At 36.2% G+C, this 19,196-nt stretch overlaps 1 protein-coding gene across 17 annotated transcripts in view; it reads right to left on the reverse strand.

The window, feature by feature from the left end:
- Positions 1-19,196, reverse strand: part of PRRC2C (proline rich coiled-coil 2C) — a 101,925-nt gene that overhangs the window by 45,744 nt on the left and 36,985 nt on the right. For all 17 annotated transcript variants that reach the window (XM_049112300.1, XM_025430356.3, XM_025430348.3 and 14 more), the window contains exons 7-12: positions 15,552-15,634; positions 14,431-14,564; positions 14,263-14,350; positions 13,066-13,210; positions 11,461-11,514; positions 6,750-7,371 (exon numbers count right to left, since the gene is read on the reverse strand). In XM_049112300.1, the coding sequence (XP_048968257.1) occupies positions 6,750-7,371; positions 11,461-11,514; positions 13,066-13,210; positions 14,263-14,350; positions 14,431-14,564; positions 15,552-15,634 (1,126 nt within the window). The remainder of the gene's footprint in view (positions 1-6,749; positions 7,372-11,460; positions 11,515-13,065; positions 13,211-14,262; positions 14,351-14,430; positions 14,565-15,551; positions 15,635-19,196) is intronic.

Here is a 19,196-nt window from a genome sequence, read left to right on the forward strand (position 1 = left end):
GAAGTATTAATATAGGTATACAAATGAAAACTTAAATGTCTTAGAATCAGAAAAGAGTAGAAGAATGAGTATATGTGACTATGAAACCAACACAATTTTGCAGACAAAACAGAACTGAAGTTCATCTAACAACTTTAAGAAACACAAGAGAGACTTTGTTTCCTTGCAGAATAACTCCACAATTATCCTTCCCCAAACCCTGTAACTTGTTTCTTTCAACACCCTTTATTGTTAATATAAAATAAGAAAAAATGGCTCTAGTGCATGTTTTATAGTGCAAATGTTGTCTTCACACCCTTTTATATAAGACACAGGATCTGGAGATGACAGCGGAGAAGAAAACACCAAGCATCTCTTTCCCAACCCAGACAACAAAACTGCACTGACACAATCTGTCTGATCTAATTACTCAACTCCAGAGTCTATTAAAGGCGTGCAACTTTCAAGGGAAGGCTTGGAGGATAAAACTGCAGTTAATATCAATTAGAGTTCTTAGCACAGTACCAGCTACACAGCCCCCCCCTCATGTATTTTTTAAAAGATTTACCAGAAAGAGAGAGCGCCTGAGTGAGTGGGTGTACGTGTATTAGGAGTGGCAGGGGATCCCTGGGTGGAGCAGCGGTTTAGCGCCTGCCTTTGGCCCAGGGCGCAAACCTGGAGACCCCAGATCGAATCCCACATCGGGCTCCTGGTGCATGGAGCCTGCTTCTCCCTCTGCCTGTGTCTCTGCCTCTGTGTGTGTGTGTGTGTGTGTGACTATCATAAGTAAATAAAAAATTTTTTAAAAAAAGGGAGTGGCAACAGGAGAGAATCCTCAAGTAGACCCCTGCCCCCGCACGAGCTGAAGCCTGATGCTGGGCTGGATCCCACAACCCATGAAATCATGACCTGAGCTGAAACTAAGAGTCAGATGCCTAACCAACTGAACTACCCAGGTGTCCACCTGGTTAACATTTAAACCCACGTTGGAGCAAGGAGAACAGAGAACTCGCAAACCTGAAGATAGGACGATGGAAATTATTAAGTCTGAGGAACAGAACAACAACAATAACAAAAACAGAGCTTTAGGTATCTATAAAACAAGATCAACAGAACAAATGTACACACTGAGGGAGTCCAGAAGGAGAGAGACAAAGGACAGAGGGACTATTTGAAGAAATTAATGACCAAAATCATCTCAAATTTGATAACGTGAATATAACTTCTAAGAAGCTCTAAGAACTGAGACACATTATAATCAAACTTTAAAAAGACAAAGAGAGAATCTTGAAACTAGAAGGTTAGCACCAAGGAGGTAACATACAAGGAATTCTCAAGTAAAACAATCAGATTTCTCATCAGAAAGATTACAGGTTACAAATCATCACAAAATATTAAAAGAAAAAAAGTTATCAACCAAGAAATCCTTTCTCTGGCAAAACTGCTCTTCAAAAATGAGGGAGAAACTGAAAGATTTGAAATATTTACAGATAAAAGCTATGAAAGAGTTCATTACCACAAGGCCTGCCCTCCAACAAATGCTCAAGGGAGTCCTGCAGGGTAAAAAAGGAAAGGATCGCACACAGTAAACCAAAACTGCATGACAAAATAATGATCTTAATAAAGGCAAATACATATAGACGTTATGTCCACATGATTTAAGAAATGAATACTTTTCTTAAAGTAATCATTAGTCTAAAAGCTAGTAACACAATGCTTTGGTTTGTAAGTCTACACGGTTTTCCACATGATTTAAGAAACTAATGCATTTAAAATAATTATTTGTTTCTGGGGATACGAAGTAAAAAGATGTAATTCTGTGACAACAACCAAAAGGAATACAAATGGAACTGTTAAAGGAAAAAGAACAAGTTTTTGTATATTATCGAAGTTAAGATGATATAAATTCAGTGTTACAACTTTTGGATGCTTATGTAATCCCGTTGTAAAAACAAAGAAAAGTAGATACAGAATTGAAGCAAAAGGAAATGAGAAAAGAATGTAACATGATTCAACGTTAAAAAAAAAATCAACTAAACACAGAAGGCAGTAATGCAGGAAACAAGGGGAACAAATGAATATAAGGCATATAAGAACCAAATACCAAAATGTCAGAAATAAATCCCTTCTAATCAACACTTAAATAAATTGAACTAGATTCCAATCAAAAAACAAAGACAGTCCCAAATTGATAAAAACATGTGATCCAACTATGTTATCTCCAAGAATCACATTTAAGATCCCAAAGACACACACTGAAATTGAAAAGATGAACAGATACTTCATTAACAATAGAAACCGAGAGAGCAACACACCAAATCAGCTACGCTAATATCAGACAAGCAAGGCTTTGTATTGAAAGTTTTACAAGAGACAAAGGAGGACATTATATACTAATAAAAGGTTCAGCGCAGCAAGATATAGCCATTATAAATATTTACACATTTATTTTTAATTTTTAAAAAAAAAGTTTATATTTTTACTCGAGAGAGAGAGAGAGAGAGAGAGAAAGAGAGAACGCCCAGAGACAAAGGCAGAGGGAGGAGTATTCAGGACTTGATCTCAGGACCCTGGGATCATGACACGAACTGAAGGCAGACAACCACTGAGGCGCCCAGGTGCCCCTATTTACACATATTTAAGGTATGTGTCAAGAACAGACCATCAAAATATATGAAGCAAAATACTGACAGAGATGAAGGGAAAGACTGTTCTACTTTTACAGTTTGACACTTCAATACCTTATTCTCAATAATGGATAGAACAACTAGACAGAAGGTAAGTGAGGAAACAAAGGACTAAATACAATAAACAACACATTCTTCTTAAGTGCACATAAGATATTTTCCAAGACAGACTGTATGTTAGGCCACAATATCAATGCTCAATTGATTTAAAAAGATAAATCTCATATGAAATATTTTCTCTGACCATGATGGGATGAAGTTAGAAATCAAAAAAGATAAGTGAGCCTGGGTGGCTCAGGGCATGATCCTGGAGACCCGGGATCGAGTCCCACCTTGGGCTCCCTGCATGGAGCCTACCCTCTGCCTGTTTCTCTGCCTCTCTTTGTGTCTCTCATGAATAAATAAATAAAATCTTAAAAAAAAATGGGGGGAAGGGGAGAGTGAAACAGGAAAATTCACGAATCTATGGAAATTAAACGAAACTCTTAACTAAGAGATCAAAGAATAAATGACAAGGGAAATTAGAAAATACTCGAGATGAATGAAAACAAAAATACAACATCCCCAAATTTATAGGATGCAGCAAAAGAAATACAACGAGGGGGTGGGATTTATAGCTATAAATGTTTACATTAAAAAGAAAGATCTCCAATCCAAACCCAGTGTTACAACATAAGAAAAGAGATTAGGAACAAAGTAAACCCAAGGTTACTGGCAGAAAGGCAAAAAAGATCAATACAGAGATACAAAAATAGAGAAAATTAATGCAGCTAAAAGTGGGTTCTTTGAAAAGATCAACAAAATTGACATAACTTTAACTAGGTAGGTCATCTAAGGCAAAAAAAGAAAAGACTGAAACTACTAAAATCAGAAATAGAAATTGGGACATTACCACTAATTCTACAGAAATAAAAATGATTATGAGAATATTATGGATAACTGTATACCAACAAATAAATAGGAAAGCCAAGATGAAATGAACAAATTCCTAAAAACAAACTTTGTAGTTTAAATCCCAATGTGGGAGTCCTCCATCTTTGTTACTTTATTTCAAGATGGTTTTAGCTATTCTGGATCCCTTGAGATTTATGGTATAAATCTATATAGTATATTACTCTATATAAGATTGTATCATCTGCTCACATCACCTGCATCTCTAGTATACCAATAATGATCTAAAAAAGGAAATTACAAAAACAATTCCATTTACAACAGGACCAAAAAGAATAAAATGCTTAAGAATTTTTAAAAAGTTTTTATTTAAGTAATCTCTACACCCAATATGAGGCTTGAATTCATGGCCCTGAAATCAAGAGCTACACACTCCCCAAAGTGAGCAAGCCAGGTACCCCTAAAATACTTAAGAATTAACCAAAGAGGAAAAGCCTTATACCTACAAAATATTGCTGGAAGAAATTAAGGAAGACATAAATGGAAGAAACACATCCCATGTTTACAGAACAGAAAACTTAATATTGCTAACATTATGAATACTACCTCAAAGCAACTTATACTTATGCAACCCCTATCAAAATCTCAATTGCTTTCTTTACAGAAATAGAAACATCCATCTTAAAATTCATATGGACTCTCAGGGGGACCCAGAATAGCCAAAACCTTCATGGAAAGAAAGTAACAAAGATGGAGGACTCAAATATCTGGATATAAAAACATATGGCAAGGGGATCCTTGGGTGGCTCTGCAGTTTAGCTTCTGCCTTCAGCCCCGGGCGTGATCATGGAGTCCCAGGATCGAGTCCCACATCAGGCTACCAGCATGGAGCCTGCTTCTCCCTCTGCCTGTGTCTCTGCCCCCCTCTCTCTCTCATGAATAAATCAAATCTTTCAAAAGATAAAAAATAAAAACATATGGCAAAGCTACAGTAATAAAAACAGTATGACACCAACATAAAGTCAGGCAGATAGATCACTGGTATAGAATCAAGACCCCAAAATAAACCATCGTATAGGGACGCCTGGGTGGTTCAGCGGTTGGGCGCCTGCCTTTGGCTCAGGTGGTGATCCCCGGATCTGGGATCAAGTCCTACACGGGGCTCCCTGCGGGGAGCCTGCTTCTCCCTCTGCCCGTGTCTCTGCCTCTCCTCTCAATCTGTGTCTCTCATGAATAAATAAATATTTTTTTAAAATAAATAAATAAATAAAAATAAAAAGATAAACCATCGCATACATGGTAGAATGATTTTAGTTTTAGGAGAGGCTGCTAAAGACCATTCAATGGGGGAAAACAATAGTATTTCCAACAATTCTGAATGTCCACATGCAAAAGAATGAAGCTGGACCCTTACCTAACACAATGTATAGCACAACTCTAAATAGGTAAAAGATTGAATGAATGAATGAATGAATGAATAAATAAATAAATAAATGATATAAATGTAAGACATAAAACTATCAAACTCTTAGAAGAAAACAGAAAAAAGCTTCAAGATATTAGATTTGGCCATGACTTCGTGGATTTGACACCAAAGGCAGAGGCAACAAAAACTAGAATGATTTCATGAAAACTTAAAAGTTTTGTGTATGAATAGGATATCCACGGTTAAAAGGCAACCTACGTAAAGAGAGACAAAATTGACAGATTATGTATCTGGTAAGGGATTAACATCTAGGATATATAGCCAACTCCTAAAACTTAACAGTCTGATTAAAAAAATGAACAAAGGATTCAGACTTTTCTCCAAAGATACATAAATGGCCAAAAACCACAATAATTCTCAACACCACTAATCATCAGCAAAATGTACATCAAAGCTACAGTGAGATATCACTTTACACTTAATAGGAAGGCTACTATCAAAAAACCCATAGAGGGATCCCTGGGTGGCGCAGCGGTTTGGCGCCTGCCTTCGGCCCAGGGCGCGATCCTGGAGACCCGGGATCGAATCCCACGTCAGGCTCCCGGTGCATGGAGCCTGCTTCTCCCTCTGCCTGTGTCTCTGCCTCTCTCTCTCTCTCTCTCTCTGTGACTATCATATAAAAAAAAAAAAAAAAAAAAAACCATAGAAAATAACAAAACGTTGGTGAGGATGTGGGGAGATTAGACCCTTGTGTACTGTAGGTGGAAATGTAAAATGGTAAAGCTGCTGTGAAAAACAGTATGGTGGTTCCTCAAAAAATTAAAAACAGAATTGCCATGTAATCCGAAAATCCCGTCTCTGAGTATGTAATCAAAGAAATGAAAGCAAGGTCTCAACAAGATATCTGTATACTCACATTCACAAAAGCATTACTCAAAATAGGTAAAATATGGAATCAACCCAAGTGCCTATCAACAAAGATAAGCAAACTGGTTTTATATATAGATTATTAGCCTAAAAAAGGATGAAAATTCTGCAATATGAAAAGAACTTTGAAGACATTATACTAAATGAAATAAGCCAGTCACAAAAAAGATAAACATTGTACGAGGCACTGAGAACGGTCAAAATCAGAGAAAGAAATTAGAATAGTGGTGGCCAGGGGCTGAGGAGAGGGGAGAATAGGGAACTACTGTTTAGTAAGACAGAGATTCAGTTTTATGGGATGGAAAGAGTTCTAGAGATGGACAATGGTAATGATTGCACATTATAAATGTATTTGATACTGTACACCTACTAAAAATGATTAAGATGCTAAATTTCATATTACGTGTATTTTATCAAAATAAAAATTATCGGAAAAAAGTATATTAAAATATCCAATGAAATTCAACTTTTTTTTTTTTTTTTAACCTCAATTTGGGCACCTGGGTAGCTCTGTTGGTCAAGTGTCTGACTCTTGACTTTAGCTCAGGTCATGATCTCAGGGTCCTGGGATCCACCCCACCGTTGGACTGGGCACTCCGTGGAGAATCTGCTTGAGATTCTCTATCTCCCTTTCCATCTGCCCCCACCCCTTCACACGTGTGCAGGCTCAATCTCTGTCTTTTTAAATAAATAATAAAATCAATCTTAAACACAAAAAAACAACCCTCAATTACTCACATCTGGATTATATACATATATTAAAATACACAAACAGATACACCAGAGAAGTATTATGAAGCCTTTATAAGGTAAAGTAAGAACAAACAGGACTCTCATACCTTTATTACAGTTGGTTTCACTTTCTGGTTTTTCTACCATAGGCTCTAATGTAGGTTCTTTGTGTTCGATTTTTTCCTCCACTTTTTCCCTTTCTTTCTTCTCCAACTCACATTCCTTTTCCTGTTCCTTGATCTTTTGCAGTTCTTTTTCCTTTTCCTGCTGTTGTTCTAGTTCTTTCTCTTTTTCTTGCTTTCTTTCCTTTTCCAGTTCTCTTTGTTTTTCCTGCTCTCTCTCCAGTTCTTTCTCCTTTTCTTGTTGCCTCTCCCTTTCTTTTTCCCTCTCCTTCTCTCGTTCCCGTTCCTGTTCTCTTTCAAGTTCTTTCTCACGCTCTCGTTCTTTTTCTCGTTCCCTTTCTCTAATCTCCTCTGGAGATGGCTGTTTGTCCACTATGCCAAGTTTTTCATCCAATCGTTTCAGCTTCTCTGCACATGCTGCCTTCCTTTGTTCTTCCATTCTTCTCTCTTCCTCTTCACGCCGCTTTCGAGCGCGTTCCACTGCTGCAGAAAGTTCTGACTGCTGTCGTCTTCTTTGCTTCCATATTTCATCTTCATCCGGTACTTGCTGCTTGGGGGGGAAAGGGCCTGGTCTTCCAGGTACTGTCTGTCGGTCTGGAGGAGGATGCTGAAACATTATGATAAATTATCAGATGACTATGACAGATCTATTTCCATCCAACAATGGATACCACAGACATGAAGAAGGAAGGAAAAATTCTGCAAAATGCCACTAGTGTTTCTGATAAAGCATACCTAATAAAATGCAAACAAGTAGCAACATAAGGAAAATAATAAATTTAGAGAATTCATAAAACTTAGACGAGAAAAATTAATCTAGGCCATATACCTATTTTTGTGGTAGACATTATTGCTCATATAGCATTTGTTGAATAAAATTAGAAGCTGTCATAACACGAATTTCAAAATCTAAATTTGACATGAAAGAAATCTAGAACATGAATGTTTTTCAGAGCAGCAACGTTAGAGATGGAATGCCTAAGGGAGAAAAATCCATAAAGATCAACAACAGTGTCGTGTGAGCCCTGAGAAGACAAAGGTGCATTTACAGGGCAAAAACAGCCAGCCAGAGGTGTTAAGTGAAGAAGGTGGAAACACTACTACTGCTGACACTTTAAAGGAGGAAAAATTCATAATCTTTTCACTAAAAGATCTAGAAATGCATACTATAACCCATAGTAGAATGTGGGATATTGCTTGAGAGACTGAGTTTTAATGATCTACTTTCTAATTGATATGTTTTAAAACAACTACAATCACTGCCAGCAACTACACAAAATAAGCAGAATAAAAAAGAGCACTTGAAGGGCTGAAATGTTAAGGAACTAAAAAAAAATTTTTTTTTTGTTTTAAAGATACTGATTTTAATGGCTAGTATGATGAAGAAACCTGAAAAGTCACATAACCAGTCAGAATCCTTACAAATAAGAAAATAGTAGTATGATGAAAACACTGGACTAAACATAAAAAATATATATATATGATCCGGTCTATCATTTACTAACAGTGTGGTCTTATCTGCCAGTACCCCTAACCCCAAACAACTGTTAGTCTACTTCTGGCAACAGAGAGTAGTTTTATCTTTCCTAGAATTTCAATACATATGAATACTTCAAATTATATTTTTTGTATCTGGCTTCTCATGCTGAGGATAACAGTTTTGAGGTGTCTATCAGAAATCTGTTTTATTCCATTGCTGGACAGTATTCCATCATAGGCACACTGCATCATTTGTGGATGGACATGTAGACTGCTTCTAGTTTTTTTTAACCACGAATAAATAGTTATGGACATTCGTGCCTAAGACTTTGTGCAAATGCATGTTTCATTTTTAACTCTGAATAAACAGTCATGGACTTTTGTGCCTAAGTCTTTATGTAAATGCGTATGTTTTCATTTCTCTTGGATAAATATTTAGAAGTGGAACTGCTTAGTCATGTGGTAGGTATATCTTTCCACTTTATTAAAACACTGCCAAACTGTTTTCCAAAGTGATTACAAGGTTTTACAGCCGCACCAGTTAATATATAAGGGTGCTAGCTACTTTATACCCTTACCAATATTTGGTATCCCTAGCCCTTTAAATTTTGGAAGTGCAACAAAATCTCACTGTGGTCTCAATTTGCTTTCCCTGGTAATTAAAGATGGTGAACATCATTTCATGAGCTTACTGGCCACCTGTCTATCTCGTTTTGTGAAGTGAATGTTCAAATCATTTTGTTGGGCAATGTATCCTATTGTTAGTGATAAGAGTCTTTTGTTTGTTCTTTTTTTAAAAAATATATTCCAGGACATGTTCTTGGTCGGATGTATTAAATTTTTGTGGACGTATTTTTTCATCGCCTCAAATTTTTTTTTTAAAGATTTTATTGATTTATTCATGAGAGACACAGAGAGAGAGAGAGAGAGACAGAGGCAGAGACACAGGCAAAGGGAGAAGCAGGCTCCATGCAGGGAGCCTGACGTGGGACTTGATCCCAGGTCTCCAGGATCACGCCCTGGGCTGAAGGCGGCGCTAAACCGCTAAGCCACCAGGGCTGCCCTCTAGTCCAACTGACATATTTTTTTTTCCTAAGTCATGCTTTTTGTGTCTTATCCAAGAACATCTCTGTTGACCTGAATTTAAAGATTTCCTTCTACAATTTTCTTCTAGATGCTTAGTTTTAGCTTGTTTACATATAAAAATACTATAAAGAGCACTCAGTGGTTACAAGGAAAATGACTGGCAGAGGTGATGGTTGTGATAGGTATGCCTACCACAGCAGGATGATTTGGGAACGCCTATTAAGTGGTAACACCCGAGCAATAAATTTGATCAGAAGAGTCCTCTTTCGGATGGAGGTGATGGAAAAGGAGGAACAAGAGTGGAAAATAAGACCTTTAAGGATCTACTAGGATAGTTCAAATGAAAAGTAACAGATAGTAGACAAGTACTCAGTGTAGGAATATATTCGGAAAATAGGGGTAAGGTAATTTGCTGATAGATTAGGCTGTATGTACAATAAAAATTAAGGAAGAAAGTTCTAGATTTTAACCTGAGCAAATGGGTGAATGATAATGCCATTACCTAAGATGGTAAGATAAGGGAAGAAGCAGGGCTGCATGGGTGTTGTGTATCGGGGGAAAATGTTATGGTCTGGACAATATCTATCAGAAATCCAAGTGAAAGGATGATAGGTGGCTCAGTTGGTTAAGCAACCAAATCCTGATTTCAGCTCAGGTCATGATCTTGGGATCATGAGACCCACATAGAGCTCAGAGGGGAGTCTACTTGAGATTCTCCCTCTACCCCTCCCTGAGCTCATGCTATCAAAAAAAAAAATAAATCTTAAAAAAAAAAAAAAAAGAAGAAGAAATCCAAGTGGAGATGCTTAATTGATCACTAAATACATGACTCTTGAAGTTAGGGTAGAGCTTTAAGGGCTACAGATAATATATATTTAACTACCAAAAGCACATATATAAAATCCTCTAGGAAAGGATACAGTCAGAAAAAGGAAAAAGAACATAGCCCTTAACTCTCCAACATCCAGGGGTACCTGAGTGGCTTAGTCAGTTAAGTTCCCAACTCTTGATCTGAGTTCAGGTCTTGATCTCAGGGTGGTGAGACTGAGTCCCACACTGGGCTCCATGCTCAGTGGGGAGTCGAGTTGGGATTAGCTCTCTCCCTCTGCCCCTCCCCCTTCCTATATGTGTGAACTCCCTTCCTCTCTCCTTCTAATAAGTAAATAAATAAATCTTTAATAAACAAAACAGACCCCCCCTCAACCAAAAGTATTAAAGGCCGGAAGAAATACAAATTGAAAAAAGAGAACACAATAGTGTGATGTAGCAAAAGTAAAAAAAAAAAAAAAAAAAAATAGTCTTTTAAGAAGGATGGAAAGATTAGCTATTGTCAACTGCTACTGCGATTGGGTAAAATGAAGTCAAGAGAATTGAATTTGGCAAGATGGGAATCATTACTGACCTTCATGATAATAGTTTCAAAGGTATAGTGGTAGATGAAAAGTGTTACTTATAAAGGGTTAATGAGAGAGAAAGTGAAGATAGTACGGGTAAATAGCTCACTAATATTTTGCCATGAAGGAGAATAGATAAATAGGGTAGAAACTACAGGGGGGTGGACGGTAGTGAGAGTTAAAGGAGGGTCGTTTTTTTTTCCTTTAAGTATCTTAAGATGGGAGATAATATTACCGATAAGTGATAGAAGAGGGGGCCAGAGGAATAGTAAGAGTTGCCCTTTAGTAGGAAGACAGGAAGAAGGGGATCCCTGGGTGGCTCAGAGGTTTAGTGCCTGACTTTGGCAGGGGACATGATCCTGGAGTCCCGGGATCAAGTCCCGCGTCGGGCTCCCTGCATGGACCCTGCTTCTCACCCTCTGCCTGTGTCTCTGCCTCTCTCTCTCTCTCTATCATGAATAAAAAAAAAAAAAAAAAATAGAAAAAAAAGGAAGACAGGAAGAAGTCAGAATAATAAGGGCACTGAAATGAGATACAGTTGCTTCTCTTTTTCTTAGTGAAGTCAGGACCATGTCTATCAGCTAAGAAGACAAAGAGAAAGTACGCAAAAAGCTAACAAGGTAAAATTCATAATTGTATCATAAAAGTTATAAATAAGAAGCATACAGAAATCTCTCCCTTAAAACAAATAAAATCAAATGATACAGACAGACCCCAAATAAGATTTTAAGATTTACCGGCTGCGCAAGCAGTTTTGGAGGTGGTGGCAGGTGTGAAGATGGTCCGCGTTCCTATCATAAAAATAAGGACTATTACAAAATAACAACATAAAAGATCTACTGGAAACATTTCTGAACATACGTAATCTTTTTCGGTGGCACTACAAGATTGCAAAAAGTAAACTATCTTCATCTTTTTCTCTTTTTTAAATAAAGAGTAACTTTATTAAAGTTATTGCACGATAACTTTATATTCTACAAAATCACTCTGTCATTTATGAAGATCAGAATTTCAAATGGATTTTGCAAAAAAAAAAGAATTTTATTGTATGAATTCTGAAATTCTACCACAGGTAATAATTTGGCTATGGAGAAGTATGCCTTTAATTTTGAAATTTTATTTACATAAGCCCTATTTTCTTTTTAATTTCTTCCTAATGGCAACCTAAATGTATGAGATTTACCTAAAGAAACTAAACATCTAAAACATATCGGAATCAAATATAACACATAGCCTATTCACTTGCTAATATACAGATAGATCATTGTCAAACACGCACAAATCAAGACATCAAGATATGGCATAGGATACTCCTCTATTCTTTCATAAGAAAGGAATTATCACTCCCCATATTAAGCCAGTAAGTTAAAGTCACATAAAACATGAATTTTATTTAAAAAAACTTGAAAAACCTTTTTTCAGAGTTCACAAATTTATTCTCCAATGAACTAATGCCTTAAGAATAAAACTCAAAGTTCCTCGTATAGCATACTCGTTGTTACACAGTTCTTATTCCTCTATCAAACTACCAGGGACTTCTAGAATGTGCCATGCTTTCTTATGGTTCTCTATTCTGAACAAGTTCCCACTGCTTAAAATTTTTCTCTTCCTTTTGTTTACTGGCTAATTCTCACCTCAAGTACCAAATCTTTTGCAAAACCTTTTCCAGAGAATGCTCTAAGAATTCATTATGTGTGCTCTGTCACAACACTTAACACTCATTGTATTGCAACTGATATTTGATGTCTTTTCATTTTACAGAGATTGATAGCTACCCACTTTTATTCCCTTGAAGGGACTAGTTCCTCCATCTGTTTTGTGTAAGTTCAACATATACATGCTGAGTACACCATGAATTAAGTGGACTCTCTGGATGACAGCCAGTTTGCAATGCTGTTTCTTGGAAGCAGGATCAAGTGAATCTCTTTACTCACATTATATCCTTTAACAATGTTCTTCAAAATAACTCACACCTAATAGATTTCTCTACTCCTTACTTCCCAATTCAGCATACTATTTCACATATGACTACTGATTAGAATTTGCAAAGTATTCAATAAACCATAGAGCACTTGGCAATGTTCGGAAAGAAGTTTATCCCTCCACTTTCATAGGACTGTTACAGAAAAGAAAAAAAGTGAAACTTTAGTTTCTACCTGATAATTTTAGCTACTGTATTGACAGTTCCTGTTAACATGCAATAAAATTATGGTTTAGATCTACAACTATTCAAGACAAAAGATAGTCTCATTTTCCTAATTCTTCTTTCTCAACTTTATGATTATAAAATTAATTCAACCAAAGTACATGTAATGACAAGGATATCCTTGAGTCCAACAAACCTGATTAAATGAAGGTCCCTTCCCATAGGGACCTTTTGATACTGATGGCTGGGTAGGTATCTGAGAAGATGATTTAGTGTTGCACGTTTCATCTGCTTCTTTTCGGTTTTCAGTGTTTTCAGGGGCTTTTGAACCTTGATCTTCACTAAGGAATCAAAATCCAAGTGTAATAATAAAGTAAAGTGGACAGACCACACTGTAAGTAAAAGCATTTTGTCTATATAAAAACGATTATTTCTATTTAGTTTTAGTGGGGGAGAGTGGAGTATATCAAAGAATGAAATGGTTTTGTGATCTAGTGGTGCTATTCATTCATTCAGTAAATATATACTATATATCTAAAACATGTTGGGAAATGGGTTTGGTCAGGTTATCATCACAAAATAAAAAGTACAGTACAGTAGTTATCAAATATGGACATTCACACTTACACACAACTTGGCAAAGGAATATAATGCCACTGTTTTCTATCACCCCCTGCCCAAAAAGTCTCATCTAACTGCATCCAAGTAATATTATAATTAACACCTGTATTCTAATTTATTCTGACTTTGTGACAGAAGAGAAGTCAAACTACAATTTTTTTTTTAAGATCACAAGTCCCAGGTATCTCCCAACTGGTTATGAAACAGCACTGTATTACAATGCGATGGCTAGAAAACTCTACTAACACATGCATGCAAGCTCCTTGTATTTTAACAACCCAATTTTTATGGTATATAACCCATATATTTCGGACTCTGACGCCCCTATATTAGAGAAGAGATTAAAAGTTGCCATTTTTTCAAACTTTGATGCTACTTGTTGAAGTTTATAAAAATCAAAGACTCAATTAAAGCAGCTATAGTACACCTCAATTTTTCTCCCAATTTTGTAAATATGAATCCATTCAAGTAACAAGTTTGAAATGGTCCCTGATACGGTCTTTCAAAATATCTCCAATTATATAGCCAAACTAAACATCTTTTTTAAAATACGTATTTTCTTTAGAAACATCAAAACTTTAATTCATTGATTAGCTGTACTTTTAAAACTTGGCTTATTAATCACCTTCCCAGTCAGTAAGATTTTAGAGTAAAATGTAAAAATTCTATAAAAAGGAACAAATGACTGTTAATGAACCCTCTCTGCATAAATGGATAATGTTGTAACAGTAAATTCATACTATTACTCGTGGAAGATATTCCAACAGCTTACCTGCTGTTTTCTTTAGGACTGCTACTTCCTTGCTCATCATCATCACTGAAATTCAGCTGTTCTGTATAATCTACTTCCATCTGAGCACCTATTAAAGTTAAGAAAAACTCAGATTGACTGCTGAAAAAAACCTAAAAACTAAAATGCTTAATTGATTTTGCCTCTTACCTGCCCAACCTTCATCAGCTTCAGCATCTAGATTATCAAATTTATCAAGCTCCTTTAGTTCTGATGCACTAAGGATGGAGGGGCGTTCAGGCTCAGAGGCCCATGGAGGTGGTGGGCCCCTTCCTCGAAGGCCTCTAACGAACAAGAGGTTAGGAGGGAAAAGATGCAAAGTTTTAATGATTCTAAATTGATAAATATTCAAAAATTGGAAATTAGTTCATTTTCATTCAATATTAGTACTGACTGATGTACAAAATATTTTATACCTGACACATATATGAAAAAATTCTAATATCAATACATAAATTCAGGACAATATATAATTCTTTTTCAAGTATTTCATATCTGACAATGGGTTTTTTTTAATTGCCAAAATTTTAATTAAAACAAATATATTAAAGAACAATAGGGCTAAAACTAATACTAATATCAAAATGAAGAACATTAATAAAAATGAGGAGATGGGACACCTGGGTGGCTCAGCGGTTGAGCGCCTGCCTTTGGCCCAGGGCGTGATCCTGGAGATCAGGGATCAAGTCCCATATCAGGCTCCCCTGCAAGGAGCCTGCTTCTCTCTCTGCCTATGTCTCTGTATCTCTCATGAATAAATACATAAAATCTTTTAAAAAAGAAAGAAAAAGAAAGAAAGAAAGAAAGAGAGAGAGAGAGAGAGAGAGAGAGAAAGAAAGAAAGAAAGAAAGAAAGAAAGAAAGAAAGAAAGAGAAAGAAAGAAAGAAAGAAAGAAAGAAAGAAGAAAGAAAGAAAGAAAGAAAGAAAGAAAGAAAGAAAGAAAAAGATAGATGAGGAGAATGCTTGTCTCACATGAAGAGAGAAAAAAAGAAATTAGAAGTCATTAACATCATGGAAGGAAGAAGGGATAAACAACTGTCATGTCTTGTTAGGGCCATGATTTTCAGTTTTCAGAATCTGTATTTTTGTTCTATCTTATAAAAGTCAATTATTTATCCATGGCAACTGTACTCTAAGGCCAAAATACTGAATCAATCATCACAACCTCCAGAAAAATCTCTTGTTTCTTTTTTCTTTCAACCTCCAGAAAATCTTAATTACCATCTATGTGCCTTTCTGCCCTGGTAACTTTTATCATTTAATAGTCTTACTTGTTCGTTTCAGATAAAGAAGGTGGAAACCTCATGGGACCATGAAGAGGAGGATACGCCATCCTCGGATACTGTTGAAACATCTGCATGAAGAAAACAAAATTGATAAATTTTGCAACCAAGTTTTATAGATAGATAGATAGATATAGATCACCCCAACTAAACTTGAGATTACAATTTATAGGAATATCAAAATAAAACATATCGTGAATAATTAATTGTATCAGCTGGAATCATCATTCACCCTCAATTAACAAGTCCTCTGTTAAGACTACTGGCCTAGCAAGACTTTACAAATATAGATCATGACCAGGACACATCCTAGGAAGAACTTCTGCTACTCCATTAACAAAATCACATAAATAATTATGTACTAACATGAAAATCCTAAAAAGACAACATGCATGGCACCCCAGAGAACTACAAAGCCCTAACCAAGTTCAAAGACTTGAAAGGATATAATGTGTGACTTCATCATAATGCAGTAGATTAAGTGCAGGCAGATTTGTTGGTAAAGCAAAACTCAGTTCCCAAAAAGGATGGTCAAATGCAGGGGAATTAGGAAGAAAGTCGGTATGGGAAATTTCCCATGGGTGGGTTATAGGTGGATTCTGCTTCAAGTTAATATATAGATCGTTATCACAAACTGAGGTAACAAAGATGTTGCTCTCTATAGGAACGTGGATTTGAGAGGCTAAGTTTAGGAGAAGTTCTAAGATATATTATAAATATGGTAACACCAACAAGAGAAGAAATGTCAAAAGAGGTGCTTGTAACTATTTACTCATAACCAGGCCGAAAGAAAGCAAAGAAAAAAGAAAAGAAAGAAAAAAGAGGGAAGGAAAGAGGAAAAAAGAGGTTGGGAGGGAAGGGGAAAGGAAGGCAGGCAAGAAAGAAAAGACTATATTACCTTAAATATGTCATTTATATCCTGAAATAGATTAGCTTTTCTTTAAAAAAAAAAAAAACAAACCTGTTATGTAAAGAAATTACTCTGTACTTGAAGAAAGGCTGCTTATATGATTAGTCCGTCTAAAGATACAATTTCTAAGTAGAGTTAGAGCAAAGTTAATCAAGTTAATTAAGTAAGCAGCAGATGAACCTCAAATGGAAAAACTTTGTCTAGGGAATACTCGAGAATTTTTGGTTACATCATCTTGTACTGAGGTTAGCAAAAACACTGTTGGAGGCAAGCGTTTATAGGTAAAATTTCATTAGATCCCTCCTCTACTGATTAGTCAGGCACAGATTAATTTCATATATGAAATGCTTAAAATTTAGGAATTTGCCACAAAATTATTTACAGAAGCAAACTTTACATTCTCAATATACAGTAATGCTTTTAAAAACACTTTTTGTCTTGGGCGCCTGGGTGGCTCAGTGGTTGAGTGCCTGCCTTCAGCTCAGGTCATGATCCCAGGGTCGAGGGACTGAGTCCTACAAGTTCCTGCAGGGAGCCTGCTTCTCCCTTTGCCTATGTCTCTGCCTCGGTGTGTGTGTCTCTCATGAATAAAAAAATAAAATCTGGGATGCCTGGGTGGCTCAGCGGTTTAGTGCCTGCCTTTGGTGGTTTAGTGCCTACCTTTGGCCCAGGGCATGATCCTGGAGTCCCAGGATCGAGTCCCACATCGGGCTCCCTGCATGGAGCCTCCTTCTCCCTCTGCCTGTGCCTCTGCTCCCTGCCCCCTCTCTGTGTCTCTCATGAATAAACAAATAAAAAATCTTTAAAATTCAAAAAAAAAAAAAAAAGTAAAAAAATAAAATCTTAAAAAACCCACAAAACTCTTTTGTCTTTGTTTTTTTTTTTTTTTTTTTTTTCTTTTGTCTTTGTTAATTAGTGGAATACATTTTTCAAATAAAATGACTGATGAAACCATGAACAAAAGCCACTTGGTCTCCCTTTTTACTTTTCCTTCTATCATCCTACCCACACACCCGAAAATTCAGAGGTATCTGGAAACTATTAGGAGACAGATGTAAATAATTTTTCAAGGCCAATTTACCACATAAGACTCATTTTTATCATGCTCCCACAGGAAAAAAAAAGCAATCATATTTAATCATTTGTTTCCCTCCTGTACGTATGAATAACTAAGTCATACAAAGAAAAAATATCAAAAAATATGGGCAATTAGAGCCTGTAGACTTAGGAATTAAATCATAATACAAATAAATATAACCAGATACTCTGAGATTAATGTTCTCCTGAAAATGTTAATTTACTTACTTGGGCACATGTAATTTGTCATATCATTTCACAGGAGGCTGAGAGCAAACAAATGTATGAGGGTCCCAAATCTAACTATCAATTTGTAGAAATATATGGGGTCAGAATTATATACTAAATAAAAATACAATGACAGAATTCAGCAAAATCCAGACTATGAAAAACTCCACACGATAACTAATAAATTATAATAAGCTCAAAAAAAAAAAAAAAAAAAGAGTGGAAGGAAAGTAGTAACCAAAGACAACAGGATTCCTAAGAAAAAATATCAACCAATCTCAAAGAATATATGTAATTTGGATCCTACTATGAAGAAAAAAAAAAAAGGACCCTACTATGAGATAATCAGAGAAATTAGAATAGTGACATGTTTGAAAAACCTTTCTTTTTAGGGTCACCTGGGTGGCACAGTCATTTGAGCGTATGACTTGGTTTCAGCTCAGGTTGTGATCTCTGGGTCAAGATTCAGCTCCATGTCAGGCTCTGCACTTAGGGTAGAGTCTGCATAAGACTCTTTCTGCCTCTCCCTCATAAATAAATCTTTTCAAAAATAATTTTTTTAACTAAAAACAAAACAAAACAAAACCTTGCTTTTTAGGTATGATGATGCCATGATGGATTTTTCTCCTAATCTTTATGTTTTAAAACACAACCTAAAATATGTATGGACAAAATAATGTGTCTAGGATTTGCTTCACTAATTGGAGGTGGTGGGAAATAGGTGAAACAAGACTGACCACAAGTTGAGAACTACTGGGACGCCTGGGTGGCTCAATGGTTGAGCCTGCTTCTCCCTTTGCCTATGTCTCTGCCTCTCTCTGTGTGTGTCTCTCATGAATAAAAAAATAAAATCTGGGACGCCTGGGTGGCTCAGCGGTTTAGTGCTTGCCTTTGGCCCAGGGCATGATCCCAGGACCCAGGATTGAGTCCCACATTGGGCTCCCTGTAGGGAGTCTGCTTCTCCCTCTGCCTATCTCTGTCTCTCATGAATAAATACAATCTTAAAAAAAAAAAAAAAAAAAAAAAAGGTTGAGTACTACTGAAGATGGATGGTAGATATGGAAGAAGAGGGAGGTTCCACTGTACTATTATTTCTGTTTTTGCCTATGTTCAAAATATTCCATAATAAAAAGTTAAAAAGAATGTAAAGGTACATTTACCAATAAAAATTTTAGAACTAAAGCACACATTAATCTTTTATGTGCCATGAACAACCCCTCTGGCAGTCTGTAAATCCTATGAACTTCTTCTCATAGAAATGTTTTAAATCCATAATCTAAAATAAGGAGTACTACGAAAGAAAACAATTATGCTAAAATTTTGTTAACACAACATTTTTAAAAATTTGTGATATGGTGAAGTATGTGCTTTCATTAAATAATAGGTGGGTTTACCCAGGGGTCTAATAAATTATGTGG

This window comes from Canis lupus, chromosome 7, assembly GCF_003254725.2.
Source record: "Canis lupus dingo isolate Sandy chromosome 7, ASM325472v2, whole genome shotgun sequence".
In the NCBI taxonomy this organism is placed as follows: Eukaryota; Metazoa; Chordata; class Mammalia; order Carnivora; family Canidae; genus Canis; species Canis lupus.